At 47.9% G+C, this 21,546-nt stretch overlaps 1 protein-coding gene across 1 annotated transcript in view; it reads right to left on the bottom strand.

The window, feature by feature from the left end:
- Positions 1 to 13,594, bottom strand: part of Ezr (ezrin) — a 43,361-nt gene extending 29,767 nt beyond the window's left edge. The window contains exon 1 of the mRNA XM_055615947.1: positions 13,503 to 13,594. Coding sequence (XP_055471922.1) covers positions 13,503 to 13,514 — 12 coding nt within the window. The 5' untranslated portion in view covers positions 13,515 to 13,594. The remainder of the gene's footprint in view (positions 1 to 13,502) is intronic.
- Positions 13,595 to 21,546: the final 7,952 nt, after the last annotated feature.

A 21,546-nucleotide genomic window follows, 5' to 3' on the forward strand; every position in this document is an offset into this window, starting at 1 on the left:
TTTACTCATTCACAGACTTACACAATGAACACTGCTATCAAGTGTTAGACTTTTTTATTGTTTGAGACAGGGTATTGCTACATAGTATGGTCAGCTTCAACGTACAATCCTCCTGCGCCAATCAAGGCTTCCAGGTGTGTGCCGCTATACCCAGCTAGTTTTAGAGTGTTCTCAAAAAGAAACCTGGTGCCTATTCGCACCCGCCCCGTTATCCTTAAGCCCCTAAACCTTGATGGCCAACAACCTATATAAAGTCTGTAAAATTGCCGAAGGGCAACTCCCAGGCCTTGTTTTCTATTGTTACTATTTCTAGGAAGCACTTACTTGTAGCACTTCACCCCTTCTTAAAATCCCACAAAGCTATCCCTTCTTTTGGAGAGGGCCAAAGCAAGAACTACTCTGCTGAACCAGAGCTGACCAAAATATCACAAGAGTATTGCGGAGAGAATTTTGATGATATGGGGTCCTTTATTTAAGAAACTTATCTGTTACATTGTTGGAGTGGTACTTGTTAATCCAGCTGGCAACGGCGGCTCTTTCCCACACTTCCTACCCACAGCTACACCTGTCACCGGGCATCAAGGGCAGGCCGGCATATGTCTAAGCTCTTGCTGCTAGGATTCTGGAACACTTTTGCTGATGTGTGGAGAAGGAGAAAATAGCAGGAGAAACACACAGTAGGGATGAAAAGGCCCCGAGGAGAAGCCACAGTTCATCGGAAGCCAGGGAGCACCCTCGGCTGGGCTGGTCACTTACACCAAGCTCTCCATCTCTCTAAGTCAGAGCTGGTCCCGTGTCATACTGCCTCCCCAACAGTGTACAGTGCATCGTAATCAACACATTTAGGAAGTCTGCCATCCGTAAAAGCAAGCTCAGCCTTGGGTCCATTACTACAAAAACTGTCAGTCAGGCAAGCAGGAACACCTGTATGTATCACTGTCTCTAACACAGCAGGCCAACAAAGACATCTGGCGAGGATGCATGGTGTCAGAGACATACAGTGTCCATGGGATGATACAACACCGGGCTATACATCTTTTACTGCCTAAGTAATAGTAATAAAAAAATCCAATGTCAAAGCCGAGAAGATTCCATTTGTCACACAACCAGAGGGCAGCGCCACAGAGGTCAAAGTGCTGGCCTGCAGTTCTGCTGTCTCCTCAACTTTCCCAGGAACCATGAATGCCAGTCAGACCATTCATAGAAATACAGTCAGAGACCTGGGGGCAGGATTTGGAGCACAGGCCGGTGTCAGCTTTTCTGCTGAGCACTCTGTTTTTAGGGCTCACCAGCAAGAATGCAGGAAGGACAGAATTCCTGGCGGGGGATGACTTAAGACCAACTCCATCGAGCTACTGCCTCCTTACTGCCACAGTGCCGACTGGAGCGCACCCCGGCACTAACCACCAACGAAGGGCAGAGCGGCACCCACAGAGGCCAAGGCCAAAGGAGCCAGCCTGACTCCATGAAAAGCAAGCAGCTCTCTCTCTGTGTCTCAGTTCATGGTAGGTACTGTCTTTCCTCGGTGTTTAGAAAACATGAGTATGAACTTTAAATCAAATGAAAGTCTCAAGTCATCATTTCGATTTTTAATTGCAAGCAGGTCTGGCAAAACAGAAGCTGCCAAATTTAAGGGTCCCCCCCCCCTTCATGATTCATGCTTATGTTCACCACCACAGCTGTCTACAAACACCTTATACCCAACCCCTGGGATGCTTGGATACTTATAGTATATTTCAGCATGACAGACTCTCCCAACCCCCCCCACCCCAGCATGAGAAGCCTTGTACATCCCTGGTGTGGGCAGCCAGGCTGATCCCGGGACTCAGCAGGTGCACGTCTCCCTGAACAGATAACTAGTGCACTCCGAAGGAACGTTGTGAGTAACGTGAATTATGAAATTTAACACAACGCCCTTCCCACGTCCCTCTCCAAGCTGTTCTCACTGCAGCACCATGGTATTATAAACACTAAAGTCCTAATATCCTAATATACCGGCACGGATGCTGGGCCTGGAAACCACTACTGACTGTCCCTGGGAAGGTTCCCACCCTGCAACATAAATATGTATGTTGTCACTACAACAGTGACAAGGCTAGCCCTTCTGCAGGTGACGCTCAGTGGCTGCTGTTTCCTTCCTAGGCATTCCTAGTGTGTGGGGGGGGGGCGTGCACACGCGTGTTCCTTCCGCACACCCACCCCATGAACAAGCATGAGTGCTGGCGTGTATCTCTGCACCTGTGTGTTATCTCTGTGTCTGTCTCTTTAAGTGCCCAGTCAACCCTCAGAGTTCCCAGCCCCCTGCCTCAGCCCCCTGGGCAGCAGGCAGGCACCTGGCCTCATGACAGTCAAATCTTTTTAATAACAGAGGGAACTGAGACCCAGAGGTCTTAGGCAACTTTCTCAACTTCTGATACTCACCTCTCCATATACAGCCGTTGTGTTTTATCTCTAAGGTTGTATCTAAGTCAAGGGTTTTAAGCTTCTGAACTGAAAAATCTTTATTAGTGAATTCCAGAGTGAAAATGGCTAAGGGCTCAGATGGGCTTTCCCATAACTTTTGAGAACCCGCAACGAGATCCTAATTCTTCTCAGTAGCTCCTTTTTGTCTCAGAATGCAAGCTACTTCCTGCCCCCAGTCCCACTTCCTGTCAGACCAATGCTGCTTAACAGTCACAAAGAGCGGACAAACCAGTCCTGTCTGTGCGCATTATGATCAGGGAAAAAAGTCTGACCGTAGAACCCGAAGGGAACTTTCTGAGCATCCAGATTAAAAAGAGGGTCCATTCCCCCTCTATCTGGCTGGGAACAGGGTGTGCTGAGGCCTCCCCGCTGATCTCCGGGCAGCCCACACCAGAGCAGGAGGCCCTGTGGGCAGAACAATCTGAAGGACGCGTTCTGAACTTCGAGCCCTCTAGGCCACGGCTCCCTGGTGCCTGGCACCTGGAACTTCTCACACCCTTGGGTGTGCTTGTCTACCAGGACAGACCCCATTCCTTCCAGCCTGGGATTCCCATGGGAATCAAACAATAATTCTCAGAAACCACTCTACATAGGGCAGGGGGGAATAACCAAAGCATTTCACCTGCTGCTAAGGAGAAGCCCAGATAGCTTGACCCCCACCTCCCTCCACCAAGCTAGACAAAATGAATTCTCGCTCAAGGTCACTTTCTCTTTAGCGGAGTCTGGGTCCCGTGACATCTGATTTTGGTTTCACTAGCTGTGTCACACATACGTCAGCTTGGATGCAGCTTGCCGAAATACCTGCCTAATTATACACACAAACTGGAGATTCCCGTAAAGACAGAGGTGGGGACAAGCCAGGGCAGCTACTACACACTATCCTAGGTTTTAATTCTCGGCTCACAGCACAAGGAGATGAAAGGCCTGCAGACTAAACCCACCTGGGACGTCCTATTTTCTTTGTAAACTTAGAAGTCTATAAAGTCTTTTCCAGTCAAGTGGAGGCGGACCGGCTAGGAACACATGGAGACGTTAGCAAAGCCTGATTTCCTTGCTAACATGTCATTCTGGGGCCAGGCCTCTAACGGAAACCACACTGAGATCCAGTGTGATTTCTGAGGCAAATCTGCCCCCAGTTAAGGCCACACAAGCGGGAATGTTTTGCAATTTAAAGAACGTTTTTCCTAAAGGAGGCTTAGAGGAGAGTTAGGCTACTCCTATGAAGTCTTTCCTTTTGCCTGAGGCAATTACAGCCCAGCCCCCAACAGCTTACTTTACTTAAAAAAAAAAAAAATCCACTGTAAATCAGCATGTTTATAAACTCTGTTTGAATAGGCAGACTTTTAAAAAAATATTTTTAAAACTTCTCTGCTTTTGAAGTTATATTAGGTTAAACCAAGCTCTTCAATTTCCATGTTGTCACAACCAGCGACCATAAAGGGGTTACGTACACAAGTAATTGGCTTAGGGGTGAGAACACGATCAGCTCCTGACCTCCAACCCTGCCCAGATCATCTGTGTTCCCTGCCCCTCCCCCACCTGACCTGCCTCCCACACCAGGACAGACCTCCTTAACAGCTGCAGAAGACCTCCACTCAGTATATGCCTCATACTTTATGATGCTCATTTCCAATTTCCAGTCCTGGGACACCTCCTCCCCACCCCAAGTACTGGATTCTAGACTAACAGCAGGATGGCTGGGAACCAACAGTTTGTGGGGTTCCATGTCAACTGCAATTCTGATGAGAGGCTGCCTTAAAAATATGTTTCGGGGCTGGAGAGATGGCTCAGAGGTTAGGAGCACTGGCCGCTTCTCCAGGGGTCCTGAGTTCAATTCCCAGCAACCACATGGTGGCTCACAACCATCTATAATGAGATCTGGTGCCCTCTTCTGGTGTACAGGTGTACATGCAGATACAACATTGTGTACATAATAAATAAAATTTTTTTTTTTAATGTGTGTGTTGCACTGAGCATGGTGACACATGCTTGCAATCCCAGTGCTCAGGGAGGCAGAGGCAGGCAGACCTCTGTGAGTTCGAATCCAGCTTGGTCTACAAAGCAAGTCCAGGACAGTCTAAAGCTACACAGAGAAACCCTGTCTGGAAAAAAAGACAAGAAAAAGTGTGTGTTGTGGGGAGGCCGAAGGCCCAGGTACAGTGACATCAGCTGTTGATTAGATCAGCACCTACAGGTCACCTACAGTGTGTGAAGTGACTTCAGGGCCTTGTCTGGATTTCCGGGTGGAAGAAGATGCAGATGCAAATATCTGTGCCAGTGCGTGTGTGCTCTGTGTATGCACGGCAGAGGACTGCTCCTCTCGCTCCACCACGTGAGCTCTGGGGATTCTGGTCCTCAGGCTTGGCAGCAAGCTCCTTCACACACTGAGGCCACCTTGCCTCCTTTCCCGTAACATACTTGAAAGGCACAAACTCTCCTACAGACAACTGAAACAGTCACAAAAGCAGAACGGCAGTGAGCTGCTGTAAGACTGCGGCGCACTTCCTATTTTCTACCACCACTGACTCTCCGGAATGCTTCATCTACTGGGGGGTATGAATGAGAGAAAAGGAGAGCGAATGTGTGTGAGAAAGAGAGGAGAGAGAGAGAGAATGAACTTTGTGTATTTTAAGGATGTCAAATCTTATCACCTATACACTTAGCATGTGGCCCCACAAGTCCTTTTATGGCTGGTCTGTCCAAATTCAGCTACTACATTTTGCTGCCCTGCTTTCCGGCACTTCCACTGACCTCTCCAGCCAGCTCCTTAGGAAGATGCACAGTTGTCCCAACCCTCCCTCCCTGGCTAAGGCTCACCGAGGAGGCTCACCCAAACAGCGATGCTCTACTTATGCCCATACCTCCGCACCTCGGGGAGAACACAAACAGCACTGGGTCCGTGAAGATGGTCCGCTCTAAGCTGTGCTGAACAACACCATCCCAGGACCAAGACTAAGGACCAAGGCTGGATCCCGTAACCAGACACACTGAGCAACCACAGCCACCCCAGGGAGACACAGGCAGACGCTTCTCAACCAATACCCCTGACCCACAAGATCCGACAGATGATGCATTTCTCAGGGGACCTGGAAGATACGGACGTACACCCACCACCAAATCTATGTGAAAACAGAATTTTCAAGGCAGTGTGTGCGCTCATGCACGGACAGCTCTAGTGATTTACTAGGAAAAAGCAAGACCCGCTTCCCACCCACCCACTCTGATCACTCCGCCCCAGAGCTGTAACTCTTCACCCAAAAACACTTAATAAATGAATGAAGGGTAACCACCCCTTGACAAGGCTGCAAAGTATGTAACAGCCATCTGTCTGCTTTTCCACATCTTAATAAGAATCTGTCTCTCCACTCCCTACTCCCGTCACGTACCAACCTTTCTTGAGAGCTGGTAGGTCCTTCCCTAGGGAGGGGCAGAGGGAGGTGCTGCTCCCCATGACCCCTTGGCAGAAATGCTATCTCAGGCCTGTACTAACTCTCCTTGGCCTTTGGCCACTAAGAGAAGGTGGGGCATGCTCAGGAAAGGCTAGAATGCACATCGGCCATGATGTTTGTGGTGACTGTGTAGAGGCAGGGAAGCAACAGTGATCCAGGCTTAGGAGGCCTTCTGTTGTTAGCTGATGTAATTCCAGGACCTGAAAGCCTAGGGTAGTAGACGGTGGCCATACCGTCTATGGCGGTTGGAGGGTGTGATCAGTACTCACAACGAGAGCAAAAAAGCAAAAGCAAACTTTATTATCTGTCTAGTTCATTGGGCTGTCTAAGTGGGAGGGAAAAGAATGACTGTCACAGGATGAGAAAACTTCCAATTAGATGAGAACTTCATATTTGCAAGTAGAACCCACCAGGGTCAGGCACAAGGCTAAGTATGTGAAATACCCACTGCACGTGCATAGACACACAGACAGACAGACACAGACACAGACACACACAGCCCTATCTCCCCAAGTAGGCAGTCAGGTTCTCGTTTAAGGGCACAGAGGGAGCTGAATCACCCAGGGAAATGTAGGCTTGTACCTGCTCTACCATCCCCTATGTATCAGTCAATAACACAAGAATTTAAAGGTCTTTTTGGAAGCAGATAATGTTTTGGGTTTTTTTGGTTTTTAAAGTGCCTGATATCTCACTGTACAGCCAGGAAAGGCACAAATGAACAAGTATCAAACATCAAGACAGGCAAAGCTAAGGTCTGTGAAACATAATGGAGAGTAAGGGGTCAGTGTCACTCCAGATAGGTTTAATTTTTAAGTTTTCAATGATTAAAAAAAAAAAAAAGCAACTTACTTATAGACATTCTCTTTCCAACTCAAATATCAGGTACAAATTGCTCTCAGCATGTGCCAAAGATCTGTCATTAGACAATAGCTTAGGAGAGGACACAAGATACTGCCACTTTCTCTGAGACAAAAGGCAGCCCTAGCCAGTCTTGTTACAATATAACTTCAGCCCCAACCCTGCCTGCACTCCCTGACAGTTTATCCAGCTGGAGTCTGCTCAGGACATGGGATGCACTTAGAACCTACTGACACAAACAGACTGTTTTATGAGAACAGTTTTGTAAAAACTAGAAACAGAGGAGTGGTTCTCCTTCCAAATATTGGCCTAGTTATAAAATATACACAAGGTCTAACAGAAGCTGGACACTAATTACCTTTAACCTGGAAGCAAGGGATTGGCTTTTTTTTTTTTTTTTTTTTTTCCCTTTCTGTGAAGGCCCACAGGGAGAAAAAAAAAAAAAAAAAAAAAAGCTTAGGCTTTAAGGGTCTTATTTGGCATTTACACACACTGTTGTTTTAAAACAAGGCTTCAAAAACCTAAACACATTCTTAGCTGGGAGACCTCAGAAAGAAAAGGTTGGCCTGTTCTTGATGCTTCACCTGTCCTTTTCCTTAAATGAAGAGAGAGACCTCCACCATCTACTGTGATGAGTTCCCCACCCCAGGCCAAAGGAAAAAACAAACAAACAAACAAACAAAAAAAAACAGAAAGCACTTGGTTGTGGAAAGAGACCTCCAGTTCACAAGAAAGGGCAAACTATGCCTGTCCTGTCCTGACATGTGTGGTGCCATTCCAAGAGACACCCGTTGACCCCTAATTTGCCTCAGAGAAAGCTAAATTGTAGTCAGAAAATTTGTTTCACCTTAGAAGTTTGTTCTCTCAGACATGTTAAACTAAAAGGGTAACATAGTCATGAAGTTTTCCTTTTCCTTTGAAACAGCACTGCCACCTATCTGTATTGGAAAGTTAAAAAAAATAAATAAATAAAAGGCCTTACTGAATTAAAATTTTTAAAAAAAGAAAAAAAAAAAAGGAACTAGCCAGTGGCCTGAAATGTTCCTAGCCCTCCACCTGATCCCTTATCTGTCCCCTAGCAACTGGCCAACAGGAGGCCTGCCCTGGCCCCACTTGCCCCTGGTCACTCTCCTACTTCACTATGACCTTTGTCAACACTCACCTTTTTCAGCAGAACTCCTCCCTGGCAAAGCCAGTGTTCATATCCTCTACACCCAGCACCAGGCCCACCACGTGACAAACCACACACACAGGAAGCAGAATTTCCAGGGGATCCTGACAGCAGCAGGTTGGGAGACAGAGGATTTGTTTCTTACTGAACATTTTCTGTGGCCCTTACCCTGTGAAGATCATGGGTAAGCTTGAATGAGAACTCGGTTTCCCTGACAGTTTATACCGAGAGGCACACGCCAGAGTCACACACCTATGGTGTGTTAAGATTGGCTGTCTGAATGTCACAAATTTAAGCCTTGCCTCAGTTTATCTAGGTAGCATCTTTTGCACTTGAAGCGTTTTTTTACTCAAGATGGCAGACTGAGCTCTGCAGATGCTAAAAGGCTTCTCTAAGGGCAAGCTGTATACTTGATGAGATTTTGTGGTTCTCTGCATTTTTATTAAGTAATAATGTACATTCGCTAAATAATAAATATCTCAGTCAAAGTCACATTTTAACAAGATGCTTTTGTTTGGTCCTTTATCTTTATTTTATATGAGTGTTTTGCCTTCACATCACACACATTCTAGAGGGTGTCACATTTCCTGTAAGTGGAGTTACAGAAGTTGTGAACTGCCTTGGCGGATGCTGGGAAACAAGCCCAGGTCCTCTGCAAGAGCAACAAGTGCTTGGTTCTTAAAAAAAAAAAAAAAAAAAAAAAAAAAGCTCTTGGCCTGGGGATGTAGCTCCGTTGGCAGAGTGCTTGCTTACTGAGCACAAGAGTCCTAGGTTCAATCCCCAGCACAGCATGAACTGGGATTTAACCTGAAACTCCAGTTCTTGGGATTTGGAGGTAAGAGGAGCAAAAATCCAAGGTCATCCTCTGCCACAAGGTGAGTTCTAAGCAACCTGGGCTACATGAGAACTCTCTGCCAACACCTGAATTACAGAAGTCAACCGCAATGGAGGGTAAACATGTTAGTTAGGATGCTACAGGAGGGTGCTTCTGGTCTCTTCCAAAAGCATTTCATATTTCAACAGCGATAGCGCAAATTAAAAATAAGAGTCAAGAATCTGCACGCAGTTAATGTTGCAGCGAAAGTAAAGGTCTAACTGTGTTTTTCTAATTTTGAGAGCAGACTGAACTTAGCTGTTTCATACAGTAGAGCGGACTGTCCCAAAGACTAAAGGAGACCCAGCACACTGTGCCATGCTGGGGATCTCCAAAAGGTCAAAGGGTCACAAAAGTTTCAGTCTCAAAAACTAAGAAAGAGATTTACAGTTCACTAGGTGGTGCTGTTTTCTTCTCCTGGGCTCTAAACATTAATCAAGATGGTCCACATTTATGGTAAGAAATCACAATGTTACCCTTTAGGGTGGCAACCTAACAGAAGCCAACACCGAAGAAATAAAGAGGGAAAGGATCAGTCCCCCCCACACAAAAAAAGAGCCATGGCCAAATTAAGCTCCAAATTAAGCTCCGTGTTCCTGGACCCCAGGCAGAGCAAAGGCTAGCATTGTCTTCCTGAAGTTAAGAGTCCCATTCTACGAGAACCTTCCCTACCTCAGTCACAAGCCACAGCCCAAAACAGCAAAATAAGGGTGAGGTCAGACTTTAAAAAAAGAAAAAAAAACAGAATTGTTTTCAACTTTATTAGCATGTTCTGGGCAGGCCCCATCACTGGTTCTTTCCCAGCACCCATTCATCTGTGCAAGACAGAAACCGGAAGGCCACCTACCCAGCCTGTGTCGCCCTGTGTATCCAATCTACCACAAATGGCTTTTTTCCCTTTCTCTCAGTTTTACCTCCCCTGGTCCCACTGTCTCTTATGCCACTTATCATGTTGCTCCTTCCAGAAGGTCAAAACCTGAGTTAAGAGAACGAGCTAGAGTAAGGCTAGCACAGCACAGCGCCACACCAGGCTCCGACTGGAACCCTCATTCCTCCCACTTCCTAGCACGGCTGAGCCAGGGTGCTTACCCCCTTTTAATACTCCTTCATTCCTCACTGGTCAGCATCCTTCCCACAACTGCCAGAGCCACAGCTCAGCATCTACTGCGATTATACACTGCCCCGAAACCAGACCTCGAACCCCCGGTGACAGGGTTACTTCTCTGTCTGCCATTCGGGGCCTCAACACCCCTCACGGGAACTTAGCAAATGTCTGCCAAACTCGCGGCCAAGCTATAAATATTCATTGAGGCTTATTGTGTGATGACAAGGCGGATCAGTAACCCTAGCCAGCATTTCCCAGTGCCACATGCCCAAACCTTAGCTACCTAATTCACCATCTGCCTTGGGTGAAGGGGATGTGGAGGGGGCAGGGAGCGTGTCCATGTGCTTTTCTCAATGAAGGGGTGTGTGCGGGCTGGCACGTGTGCACTTAAAACCTGTAGGTATATTCACTGAAATCTATCCCTGTTAAAATACCAAGTGAAAGGGAATATTGCCAACGAGGGGAGGCTGTCTCAGAAATTACCCTGACTCACTTGCCTAGCACGCACGAAGCAGTGGTGGGCTCTGTCCTCGGCAGTGCAAAACTAAGTTTTAGTTCACAGCGAGTATGAAAACATGCTTCCAAGTTCTAACAAAGGGTAAGTCTTGGGTCCATAGCACCACTCTGGACGTGAGCCTGGTTAAGGCATATTGGTGTGTCGGGGAGGCATTTCCCCTTGAAGCTTCGAGATATCTGAGACGGTGGCTTGAAAGGCAACACCCTTCTCTCTCGGGCTTGCCTGCAGCTTCCCACCAGACCAGGATGGCAGGTTAGGGAGAACAGAGAGAAGGAAGGGAGAGAGGAGCTCCCAGGCCACTTTGCCTGAAAAGATTGTGCAATTGCTTCCTGCACCGACTCATCAAACCAACCCCACCCGTGTCCCCAAGGAGGCCACAGAGCACCCAATCCAGGCACCCTAAGAGCACAGGCCAAGGCACACTCCAGAGCACTGGCCTGCCCTCCTCAGAAGCCCATTACTCCCACCAGATGGATCTCCAAAATGACCAAAGAGGTTCAAGCGCAGACACAGACCACAGCTGTCCTTCCTCGAGAACCAGACCCCCCTCTCCAATGCCTTCCAGGGGATTGAGCCAAAGTTCAGGCTTCTCCAGAGGTCCACGGTCCCCCCACCCCACCCAGAGGCTGTCTTAACTGGGAGACTGTTCCTTCTTTGCTAAGTTCTGTCTTGGTTGGAGAACCAGACTGTGAGTCTCCCCCCAGAAAAGAGCCATGTTGGCCCTCTGTGCCGCCACCCTGCTTGCTGAAGGAATAACATCCAACATTTTAATAAGCAGGGTGCAGATATCATGTCATTTGTACTGTTTTAGGAACAAAGTAATCTGACTCGGCAGGGAGAAGAAACCAACCACCATGTGGAAAGCCAAAATTCAGATGTGTCTGCGGTTAACTGTCATTGCCCCTTAATCCAGTAAAGCACCCAACCCCACTCAAGCCACACAAGGAAAATTCTCATTTTGGGCTTAAACAGAGTCAATAACCTTTTGGTTAAAGGACATACCTACAGAGTTTGCTGGTGGATGCTTCCTTTAACACTTACCCAGGCAGGAAATAAGCAAACCCCAATCACCCACACACACACCAACAAACTAAACAAATTCAATTTCCCAGTAACAGCCTTAGAGATGGCCACTAGGCCATTCCCAGAGGTCAATCCAACAGAGGTCTCTAACACCCTTCCCCACCTGCAGAGGGGCAGTGGGGATTTCCTTCCACAGGAGCACACCTTGCACCTAAAAGGGGCCCTCTCGGCAAAGTCTGGAGATGGTTAACTCTGGCTATTCAAAAAAGTTACTCTGTAACTGAAGCTGATAACACTCATAGACTATGGTTATCCTTCTTCCTCAACAGCTCAACAACTCCACTTCTTTTCAGAACAAGGTTCTTAACCACAGGAGACCTTTAAAATTGAAACTTATCAGTTATAAAAGGGGGAGAGGGGGTGAGAGAAAGCCTTTAAAATGAGGCAGTTTTGACATAGTGCAGGACCTGGGCTTATGACACTTTACACTAATGGAGACAGGATGGGCTGGGTAAGTTTCAGTCCTCATGAGGACTCAATACACACAAGTAGAATAGTACAGTGATTGCCAGGGTCTGGGAAAACGCAGATTTGTATTGCATGGGTGCTGAGAATCAGTTTAGAATAGCGATGTCGGAAAAGTGCACAACGGTGATGGCTGCTTAACAATACACTTTCTGCCACTAACTACACGCTTAAAGCTGGTTATAAAGATAAAGAATATGCTACGGGTAGCTCCTAATTAAAAATAAGGATAAAAGAGAAATTACAGTTTGTAAGGAGACAAGAAAAAAGGAGTAACTGGAAACAGGCTCCTGCTCCCCTTTAGCTCCCCCCCCACTATCTCTGTATGTTTTAATGAAATCAAGAAAACCACGCCCGGAACTAATGTCCTGACCCCCACCCCCACCCTCAGCAGCTGCTGCAGCCCACATCCTGGGCCAGCTTTACACCACAGCACTGTAGAGCCTGGATGAGTCACTTTTTAGTTTGCAATGCATTTTGTGTGGGGCCAAAATACTCTCTCATGAATAACTTAGATAAAAAACGATACTTTTTTTTTCTGGATAATTTTATGAGTAATTTCTTTAACCTGATTGAATTAAAAAAAAAAAAAAGATTTCCAGAGACGCTACTTTCAGAGAACATAAAATGTAAAAGTAGTAAAAACCAGGTAAGCCCTAAAGACTAGAAACAAACTGTAGCTTAATTATTGGTAGTTTTATTAATTATTAAAACTCTGTAGTTTTATTAATCTTGACTCTGTTCTCCATCTCAACTCAAAGACATAAAACTGCCCTCCACCCATTCACCAGCTCCCCAGTGTATGGGCAGGTGAAATGTGTACACTCAAGATCTGCCTTGCTAGTCGTTTCTCCCCTGCTCCCCAACCCCGTCCCGCCAGCAATCTCGACACAATCAGATTCAAGATCAGAGAGGCAAGCGCACAGCTCGTTAATTAGCCCAAGTTCACGACCGGAACCCAGCGAGCCTCCTTATCAAGCCTTCGGGACTGCCTCATCTGCAATGCATGTCCACGGCCAACCCTCCCCGCGATAGGGATCCTGCTGCGACCAGCAAAAAAAAAAAAAAAAAACCCAGCTTAGCCCGGCCGCTCCTCCCCAGCCTCCGAGAAACGACCGAGACCAGGCTAGCCCAGGCACAGAGCCGCTCCTCTCCCAGATGCCCTTCAAGCCGCCCAGGAAGGTGTGGGCTGCAGGTGGTTTCGGTCTCTCGAAGGAACCGGGCGAGCAGGTGTAGGGCGTTGGGAAGCTCCGTGCGATCTGAACTAGTTAAGGAACTTGGAAGTTCCATTGGCAAGACACTTTAAAAGCACCCGAAGACCCCGAGGGGTGGGCGCGGGGGCGGCCCGCCACCCGAGAGCTCCAGCCAACCGGGCTAAAGGCGTCTGCAGGTGGCAGGAGGGCAGCCGGCGCCCTTCGCCAGCAAACTCTGTCCCCAGAAACTGCCCACGCAAGCTGACTCCCCGAGGAAAGCCAGCCTGGCGCACGCCACCCGCTCCTTCGACGGCGACCACTTACTGGCTTGGGCATTTTGGCTGGCTGGTGGCTGCCCGGAGAGTCGGCTGTGCGGCGGCGGCGGAGGCAAACCCTGCGCGCGCCCCGCAGCCCCGAGCTTAAGAAGCGGCCGGGCGGCGCCGCGTGAGTCACCGCCCAGCCCGGCGCGGGGCGGGGTCGCGGGCGGCGGGGCCGAGCGCCCGGCGGATTGCACTTCGGGTAGCAACCGTTGCCTGGAGCCGAAACCGCAACGGCGGGACCTTTTTGAAAAAAACACTTTTTTTTTTTTAACAAACTGGTTGCAGCCCGGAGAGGGCGTGTCCACGCGCGGCCCGCGCTACGCCTTGGCCTCGGGAAGGAGCCCCGGGGAACGAGGGTCGCGGGCTGCACCCGAGGCTCGGCTCCGCTTTCCGCCGCGCGTGGGGACCCCCAAGCCCGCGCGCGCGGCCGGTCGCCCCGTCCGCCGCTCCCCACCCCCCCGGGCCCGAGCCATGCGGGCCCCCGGGGCCGCGCCCCTCTCCCGGCCCGAGCGCACGGCCGGCGAGGCGGGCCCGCCAAGATGGCCGCGGCCCGGCGGGACCCGGACGGGACGGGACCCGGGACGTCCCTGCGCGCGCCCTCGTTCGCCCCTCCGCGGGGTCTGGGGCCGCTGGCGGGCCGCGGGGCCGTGGTGCTGATGCTCCACGCTGCCCCGAGCGGAGTCGAGGAAATGCAACTCCACGTGGTGGGGCGGCGGCCACCAGGCCTGTTCGTGGGTGGGGCTGCCGGGTCGCGCTCCGGTCCCGGCCCCGAGTCTCGGTACACGTGGCCTGCGCAGCCCCCGAGACGGACACGCGCGTGGAAGACCCTGGGACGGCACGCCTTAAAGAACTAGTTTGTAGCAAAAGGCTCCGTCCTAAGAACTAATTCCAGAAATTGGGGTTTTGTTTTCCAGTAGTTCTCAAGGGGACACCCCCCCCCAACACTCCAGGCACACGTACCCGGATGATGTGTGGAATCTGTTGGACTGTGATTAAAGTATTACTTGGGGTTGGGGTAGGATTGAGAATCTTAGGTGATTGAAGAGACCCTAGCTGCTCCTGAATTTCTTAATGGTGTGGCCATTGGTGGGGTGCGGGACTGGAAGGGTAGGTTCCTCGGTTTTCTTAGCTGCAAAAGTGCCCGATTTTATGGCATCTGTTCCGTGGGTTGTAATGAGGATTAAATGTATTGAATGTGAAATGCGCTCAACCCCATTCCAGGACTGAGTGTAACTAAGGACTGGGAAAAGTTCCTTTGGGACTCTGTCTGCAGATTTGTAGAATTGGGCTCCTAGGAGCGACATCCACACATATGTAGACTTACATGAAATACACATGTGAAATTAGCGGAGTGCTGGGTAAATGGAAAAACTCAGTCTGCCATGGGTCACATGACTCGTAACTGCATGTCTAGGCACTTCAGAGGCCTGGCAAAGAGTGAGGCCATGGCTGAGATGACCTCTCACCAGCGGGGTTTATTCCCTCGAAAGACAGAATTTCTTCTTTATTAAAATAAATATGTAATGAATTGAAAGGAAGCTATGGAAAATGTTCAAATCATCTACAGCAAGAACCTCCCAGATTGGACATACCCGAACATACCCAGCCTAGGCTGCCTTATGCCCAGGATGCATTTTGGTAGAGGCATCTAATCCAGATTCAGTCTCCGTCGGTTTACAGTATACTGTCTTGAGTGGATGGCTGAAGTAGCAGTGGCCTGAGGCCTCCAGACCCCTTTTCTGAACCTTACCCTCCAGAGGAATTTTGGAAAATAGCCCTGAGTGGTGTAGTGACAAAGATGACCGGGTTTAAAGACAAAAGCTGTATTCCGTCTCCAGCACTTCCCAGCTGGTCATCAAACACCCCCAGTTTACATCTCCTCGATCCTCCAGTAAGGTGATAGTACATACCGAGCAGATTCCTTAGGCTGCTGAGTTTCAGGGGAGAGCACTTACAAATATTCAACGTCCGTATATTATTTCTCACATCAATCAGCATTACGAAGCCACATTCTGTATGGACTTTTCTCATGCAGCTCCCATTATTATAATCCCTAAAACTTATACTAGAATATTACTGTGCAGGATAAAAACCTCCTTCCAGTAAAGGCACTTACATTACATCATATGAGTGTTTTAGAAGGATTTTTCAGGGGGTCATCTGTGTTTATCTGACCTAAATTCCTTCAATCCAGCACTTTGAGGAGTCTGAACTCCAAGGCAGTCTATGAAACTCACACGACAGAAATAAATCTATACAATTGACAAGCCATCCCATTACCCCTCTCCTGGTGATTGTGATACACACGTAATTTTGAAATTTTGAGAACTTCTGACTTAGGACATATCTATGTCTCTTTACCCTTTGTGAGGTTCTTACCTGTATCTGAAAGGAGTGTTTTGATATTAGGATAATTGGTTTTGCCTCTGGAGGGAAAGAGAAAACAGTGTAGCCAGGACTTGCAGACACTGCCCCATTAGCTATTAGTCTGGCTGTGTACTCTGACTGAAGCCATGTCTTAGGCTTTTTGCTTTTCAGGCAGGGGAGCGTGATCACGTCTTCCTCAAGAGCCAGGAGAAAGGCTCCATGCACCTTGCTTTGGAGTTCTTGGGACAAGGTTAAACCAAAGCACACAGAGGCTCCCCTGGCCACCGGAGTTTGAGAACACCTACTTCCTCCTACATAGCCTCTGGTCTTTCTATCAGACCCCTTGCGAGCCTGTCTCCACACCGGTGCCAGGTTAATCTCAACCAATTAAAACAAGTCTGCAAAGAGTATGTCAATCTCTAGCTTTGAAAGGACAGTCAATAAGCCAGAGAAACAAACACATGTAGCGTGCCCTTGGCCAACCAAGGCTATGGGTGTGCCTTCAGCACTTAACCTTGGGTGAAAATTGAGGACAGGGGACTCTGGGGATAGAGAGCCGGGGCTTTTAGGGAACTGTTAGCATTAGTAATGCTATGTCAAGGTCTTTTATTGCCTCCTTTCTAGGACTAAAATATTTTTTTTTAAAAGTTATTTTTTATGTGCATTTGGTGTTTGGCCTACATGTCTGTGTGAGGGTGTCAGATCCTCTGGAACTGAAGTTAGACAGTTGTGAGCTGCCATATGGGTGCTGGGAATTGAGCCCAGGTCCTCTGGAAGAGCAGCCAATGTGCCACCTCTCCAGTCCTGAGATATTTCTTTTAAACATAACCCCAGGGTAAGCTTTTCACTAAAGTCCCGTGAACTGCTCGTGTGAATTCCTGATAGCATTGGAATTCCCTTCTGTTTCTTGAAAGGTAGCAGGTCCCCTCAAAGCAAGTGGGTGAAAGGTTGGTTAAACAACAGAGGCTCAACAGCCTGAAGGTGCCCCTCAGCTATTTCCAAGTGTGTGTTACATCTAGAAGGTTTGGTAAGGAGTTGTCCAGGACAGTGAGCCAGGTTATGTCCCAGGTCAGTTTTGACAGCACAGCTTGCTGAGAGGAATACTACCCATCGCTGTTCTATTTTAACAGTTTGCATAAATAGCCTTTTATGGAAAAGAGTAGTTGTTTGGCAAATAGCTCCCAGATAGCGTATCTTCTGATATTATAATGTTTTCTTGGCTTTTGATAATTTTCCCCTTGTCTTGAAAGAGAAACACTTCTCAATTCTGTGTACAGTACAACTGGGAGAAGAAAGGAATGCCACGTCACAGCTGTTCGGATGCCCTCATTTTACACAAAGCCAGCCGGGGCCATTGAGTGAATAGCTCTCATTCCTCTAGCAGACTTCCCTTGTGAGGGCTGCCATTTACTTCTTGCTTTCTGGTCCCAGGGTCCACACCTCCCTGTCTCACCCTGGACACATTTGAACCCACACTACTCTGTTCCCAGGGTGTCTGTGTTCTCTCCTCTGGCTTCATTCTTCTTCCCCAGCCTTTCCCAGTAAACAAAAAAGTAAACAAAGAACTCAATGAAAATGGTAACCAATGGTAAAAGGAATCCAAAAACCTTGTAAACACACATGTAAAATATGTTAATATTTTGGTTTGGGGCAGTGCCTTGGGGAGTCAAAGTGGTTAAGGAAAGAGACTTCTAGGTAAGCCATGTAATGGCTAGTCGTCATCCTAGCAGACAGGGGGGATGGCGAATGGAAGGTAACCTAACCTGAGAGCCCAGCTTTGGCAGTAAGTAGTAGTGTCTGTTCATTTGCTTATGAGACATTGCTCAGACATCTACAGGGCCCCAGGCACTGGCCCAGTGCTGAGGGCCTGGTCAGGAGACCAGACAGACAGGAGGGCTGGCCTTTGTTGGGGTGAGAGCAAACAGGAACCAGTAAGTGAGGTAAATGCAGAACAGCCAGGGGCTGGAAGGGAGTACCGCAGATGAAAAGCTAGCTGGAAGTGCTCCCAGAGCCAGGCCTTTGGAACACAGAAGGCTGCTGGGTATGGGTCCTTGCTGAGATGGCTTGAGGAATGGGAACCCTTTTGAAACAATCAAGAGAACTGGGGAAGGCAAGGTCAGAGCTACAGATGTGACCGAAGCCCTGGGAGCTGAGGAGATGACCTAGGGGGCAGCCTACCCAGATGAGGGCCTGATCTGGGTACACAGAAGTTGATACAGAACAGATGCCGATTTAGAGTGTACCACCTGAGCTCACAGGCATAGCACGTTCCTCAGGAGCTGGTGGCCCAGCTTGGAAGTGGATTGACAATCACAGTGATGTCTCGGGGCAAGGGCATATACCATCTCTGTACTGTCAGAAAATGCAGTCTTTCAGCTTTTAATATTTTTGTGTAATTTTGTTGTGTGTTCGGGTGTGGTGTCTACTGCATGTATGCCTGTGTACCATATGGATGTCAGGAAAGAGGACATGGGAGCTCTAGGGAGTTACAGGTGGTGCTGGGAGTCAAGCCCAGGTCCTCCGGAAAAGCATCCACTGCTTTCACCACTGAGCCACCTCCCCAGCCCCTATTTTGCTATTGAAAGGTTTTGATGTTTTCAATTTTCAGTCGACAGATAGATAACCACGATTTACAGGTTCAATGACTATTAATAGTTCATCCAATTATCTTCAGATTTTTAAGGAAAGAAGTCTTCTATCTAGACAAAGTCTACTTAGCCCTCATCAGAACAATGGATATTCTAAAGATGTCATGTCTTTATTGTGTAGAGTCATGACTTATATGGAAAGAAATCTGTTTATGTGACACACACTAGTTCTTAGATTTTAAAAAAGTTATTAGATGTTTAGTTGCAAACAAAACATTAAGCATTATACAATCACGAGTCTCTTCTGTCTGTCTGTCTGTCCCATCCCCAAGGCAGGGCCCTCATTTGCCAAGTCCTGGTACCTCGGTGCCCAGGATGCATACCCCACACAGGGTGGAGCTCAGTGAAGGTCTGTGAAGTAAACCAAACACAACCCTGCATGTCTTTGTGGTGCTGGTGATGGCTCGTTCAACGTGTAGTTGTCTGGACTCTGAGCTTTGACATGTAGGCTTGGAGGTTTTTCAGTTTTCTTTTCTTTTCTTTTTTTTTTTTTTTAACTTAAAAAGTCTTTTTGACATGTCAGCAAATAAAATTCTGTGGCATCTACTTCTGTGCCGTGAGTGAGCCGGCTCTTAAGGCCTCCCTCCAGAATGAATTCATCTTAAGATCTTTTTTGGTTGTTTTGTTGTTGTTGTTGTTGTTTTTAAGACAGGATTTCTCTGTCCTGAACTCACTTTGTAGACCAGACTGGCCTCGAACTTAAAACAGTTCACCTGCCTCTGCCTCTGGAGTGCTGGGATTACAGGCGTGTGCCAACGCGCCCAGCCTTAATAGCATCTGCAGCAATGCTCTGACCTAGTCTGCAACATGACTGCATCTGACCGTGTATTTCATTGACAAATGTTTCCTGAGCTACATGATCTCTCCTTGAACGCTGGGCTAGCTGCAAGGAGAAAACCCTGAAGTTTGCACTTCAGTTTGGCCTTTGGCTGTTTGGAGTTTACCAGATTTCCCCTGCATTTCTAAGAAATTGGCATTGTCACTTGGCTGATTTATATTTCCAAGCTAGTTCCTCAAACTGGGTCCTCAGGTGACCCTGGGAATTTTATTCAGGAATGCATGGACAGTGGGTGGTAGAGCCCAAGGACTCCAGGAACTGGGTCTGGCCCTTGCCCCAGCATTAATTGTGAGCTTTGGCAGTCACTTCAGACCCTGGCCTAGTGACAGACAAGGGTGCGGGTGGACTGAAGGCCCTTGGGGCTTGGAGAGGCAAGATGACTGGGGGACTGCTGTAAAGCTGCAATGTGGCCCTGCCTTGCCAATAGTCCATGTCCCCAAAACCCTGAAACCAAGATTTTTATATGAAATTTCTCAATTGTTAAATATGGACAATGAGTTTTCTGTTTTTCCTTCAAAACAACCTTCAAGCCGGATAAAGCATATGCACAGACCATGTGTGTGTATCTCCTTTGCCTTATGTTCCACGGCCCCGATTTAACATCTGTTGTATGGATTAGGTCCAACATTTGTCTCTCCGGGCATGCTTGCCACTCCTAGGCAATACCATAGCAGGGGCCTTCCTCCTGGGGCTTAGGGAGGTGTGGAGATGACGGGCCGGCTGCCAGCCTGTCCACGCAGACTTCCCATTCTCTGTGTGAACAAAGACTGTTGGTAATTCTAGGTCTTAGACCCAGGGATATTCAAGGACGGAATTTCCCCCTCATGACTGTATACAGTAGCCTGAACTGTTGTCCACGGGTTTTCCAATCTGGCAGGTCCCATCTTGGTTGTATGCCCAAACCCCTCATTGGCTCCACCACTACATAAAGAAGAGTACCTTGCCAACAAATAGACCTGGGTCCTCAGACTGGCAGTGACGGGTCCCGTCCACCTGCCTCATCGCAGAGTGAAGAAGCTGCTCAGAGAGCGGTGGATGTACACTCAGTACACCCAAGCACCATGGCAGAGTCTGGACCACTCTGGCCAGCTTGCTTCTTCTCCAGGCATTTTGGAACCGGCCTAGGCATTTGAGAACGTTTTTCTTCTAGACGTACCTATAGCAAACTGGGGGCTGCAGTTTGCTGCATTTCCTGAGGTTTGCTTTCATTTTGAAAAAAAAAAAAATTAAAAGATAAAGATGGGGATGGAGAGATGGCTCAGTTAAGAGCACTTAGTGCTCTTGCAGAGGACCCAGGTTCTGGTTCCCAGCACCCACATGGTAGCTTGCAACTACCTGTAACTGTAGTCCCAGGGGACCTGACACCTCACCAGGCATACATGTAGCATCCATATGGTGCACATACATGCATACACAAAACACTCATAAATACGATACATATGTGAGTTAGTGACACACACACACACACACACACACACACACACACACACACATATATATATATATATATATATATATATATATTCCGAGCAATGTATATATATATATATATTCCGAGCAATGTATATATATATATATATATTTTTTTTTTCCGAGCAATGTATGTATGTGTGTATATATATATATATATATATATATATATATATATATGCCTTTTAAAAAGGAAAGTCACTCACATATGTATGAGATGTTTGTAAGTGTTTATGTATACATTATATATACACATTAAATGTATGATAGATATATATATATATATACATTATAAAAAAAAGAAAAAGTCGCTCACTCACAATCAAAAGGCTGTTTTGCATCTCAGAGGAGTTTTCCCAAATATCCTACCTGCTCTGCCTCTAAACAAAGATAGGACCCGTGCAAATTGGTAGGTGGAGAAGCCCATAGGAATGTGGGCAAACTGGGTCATGGGACTCTCAAGCAATGATGGCCTTGATTCTTTCCAGACCTTCTACAGCCTGTCTGTCATCAACCAGAACTTGCAACAGAGAAGACCTAACTGAGGGAGATCTCACTCCTGTCAGGGAGGTGAGCTGCTCACTGTGAAGGAGCCCACCAGGACAGGGATAGCAGGCTGGGCTGCTCCTGCTGCTCTGTGAGTACTCACCTGGCACCTGTAGGCTGCCCTCTTTCTTTGGAGCCAGCACCAAGGGCTTTTAGCTCCTTAGCATGGTTTGGCCTCT

This window comes from Psammomys obesus, unplaced genomic scaffold (assembly GCF_907164565.1).
Source record: "Psammomys obesus unplaced genomic scaffold, mPsaObe1.curated_primary_1811, whole genome shotgun sequence".
Taxonomy (NCBI): Eukaryota; Metazoa; Chordata; class Mammalia; order Rodentia; family Muridae; genus Psammomys; species Psammomys obesus.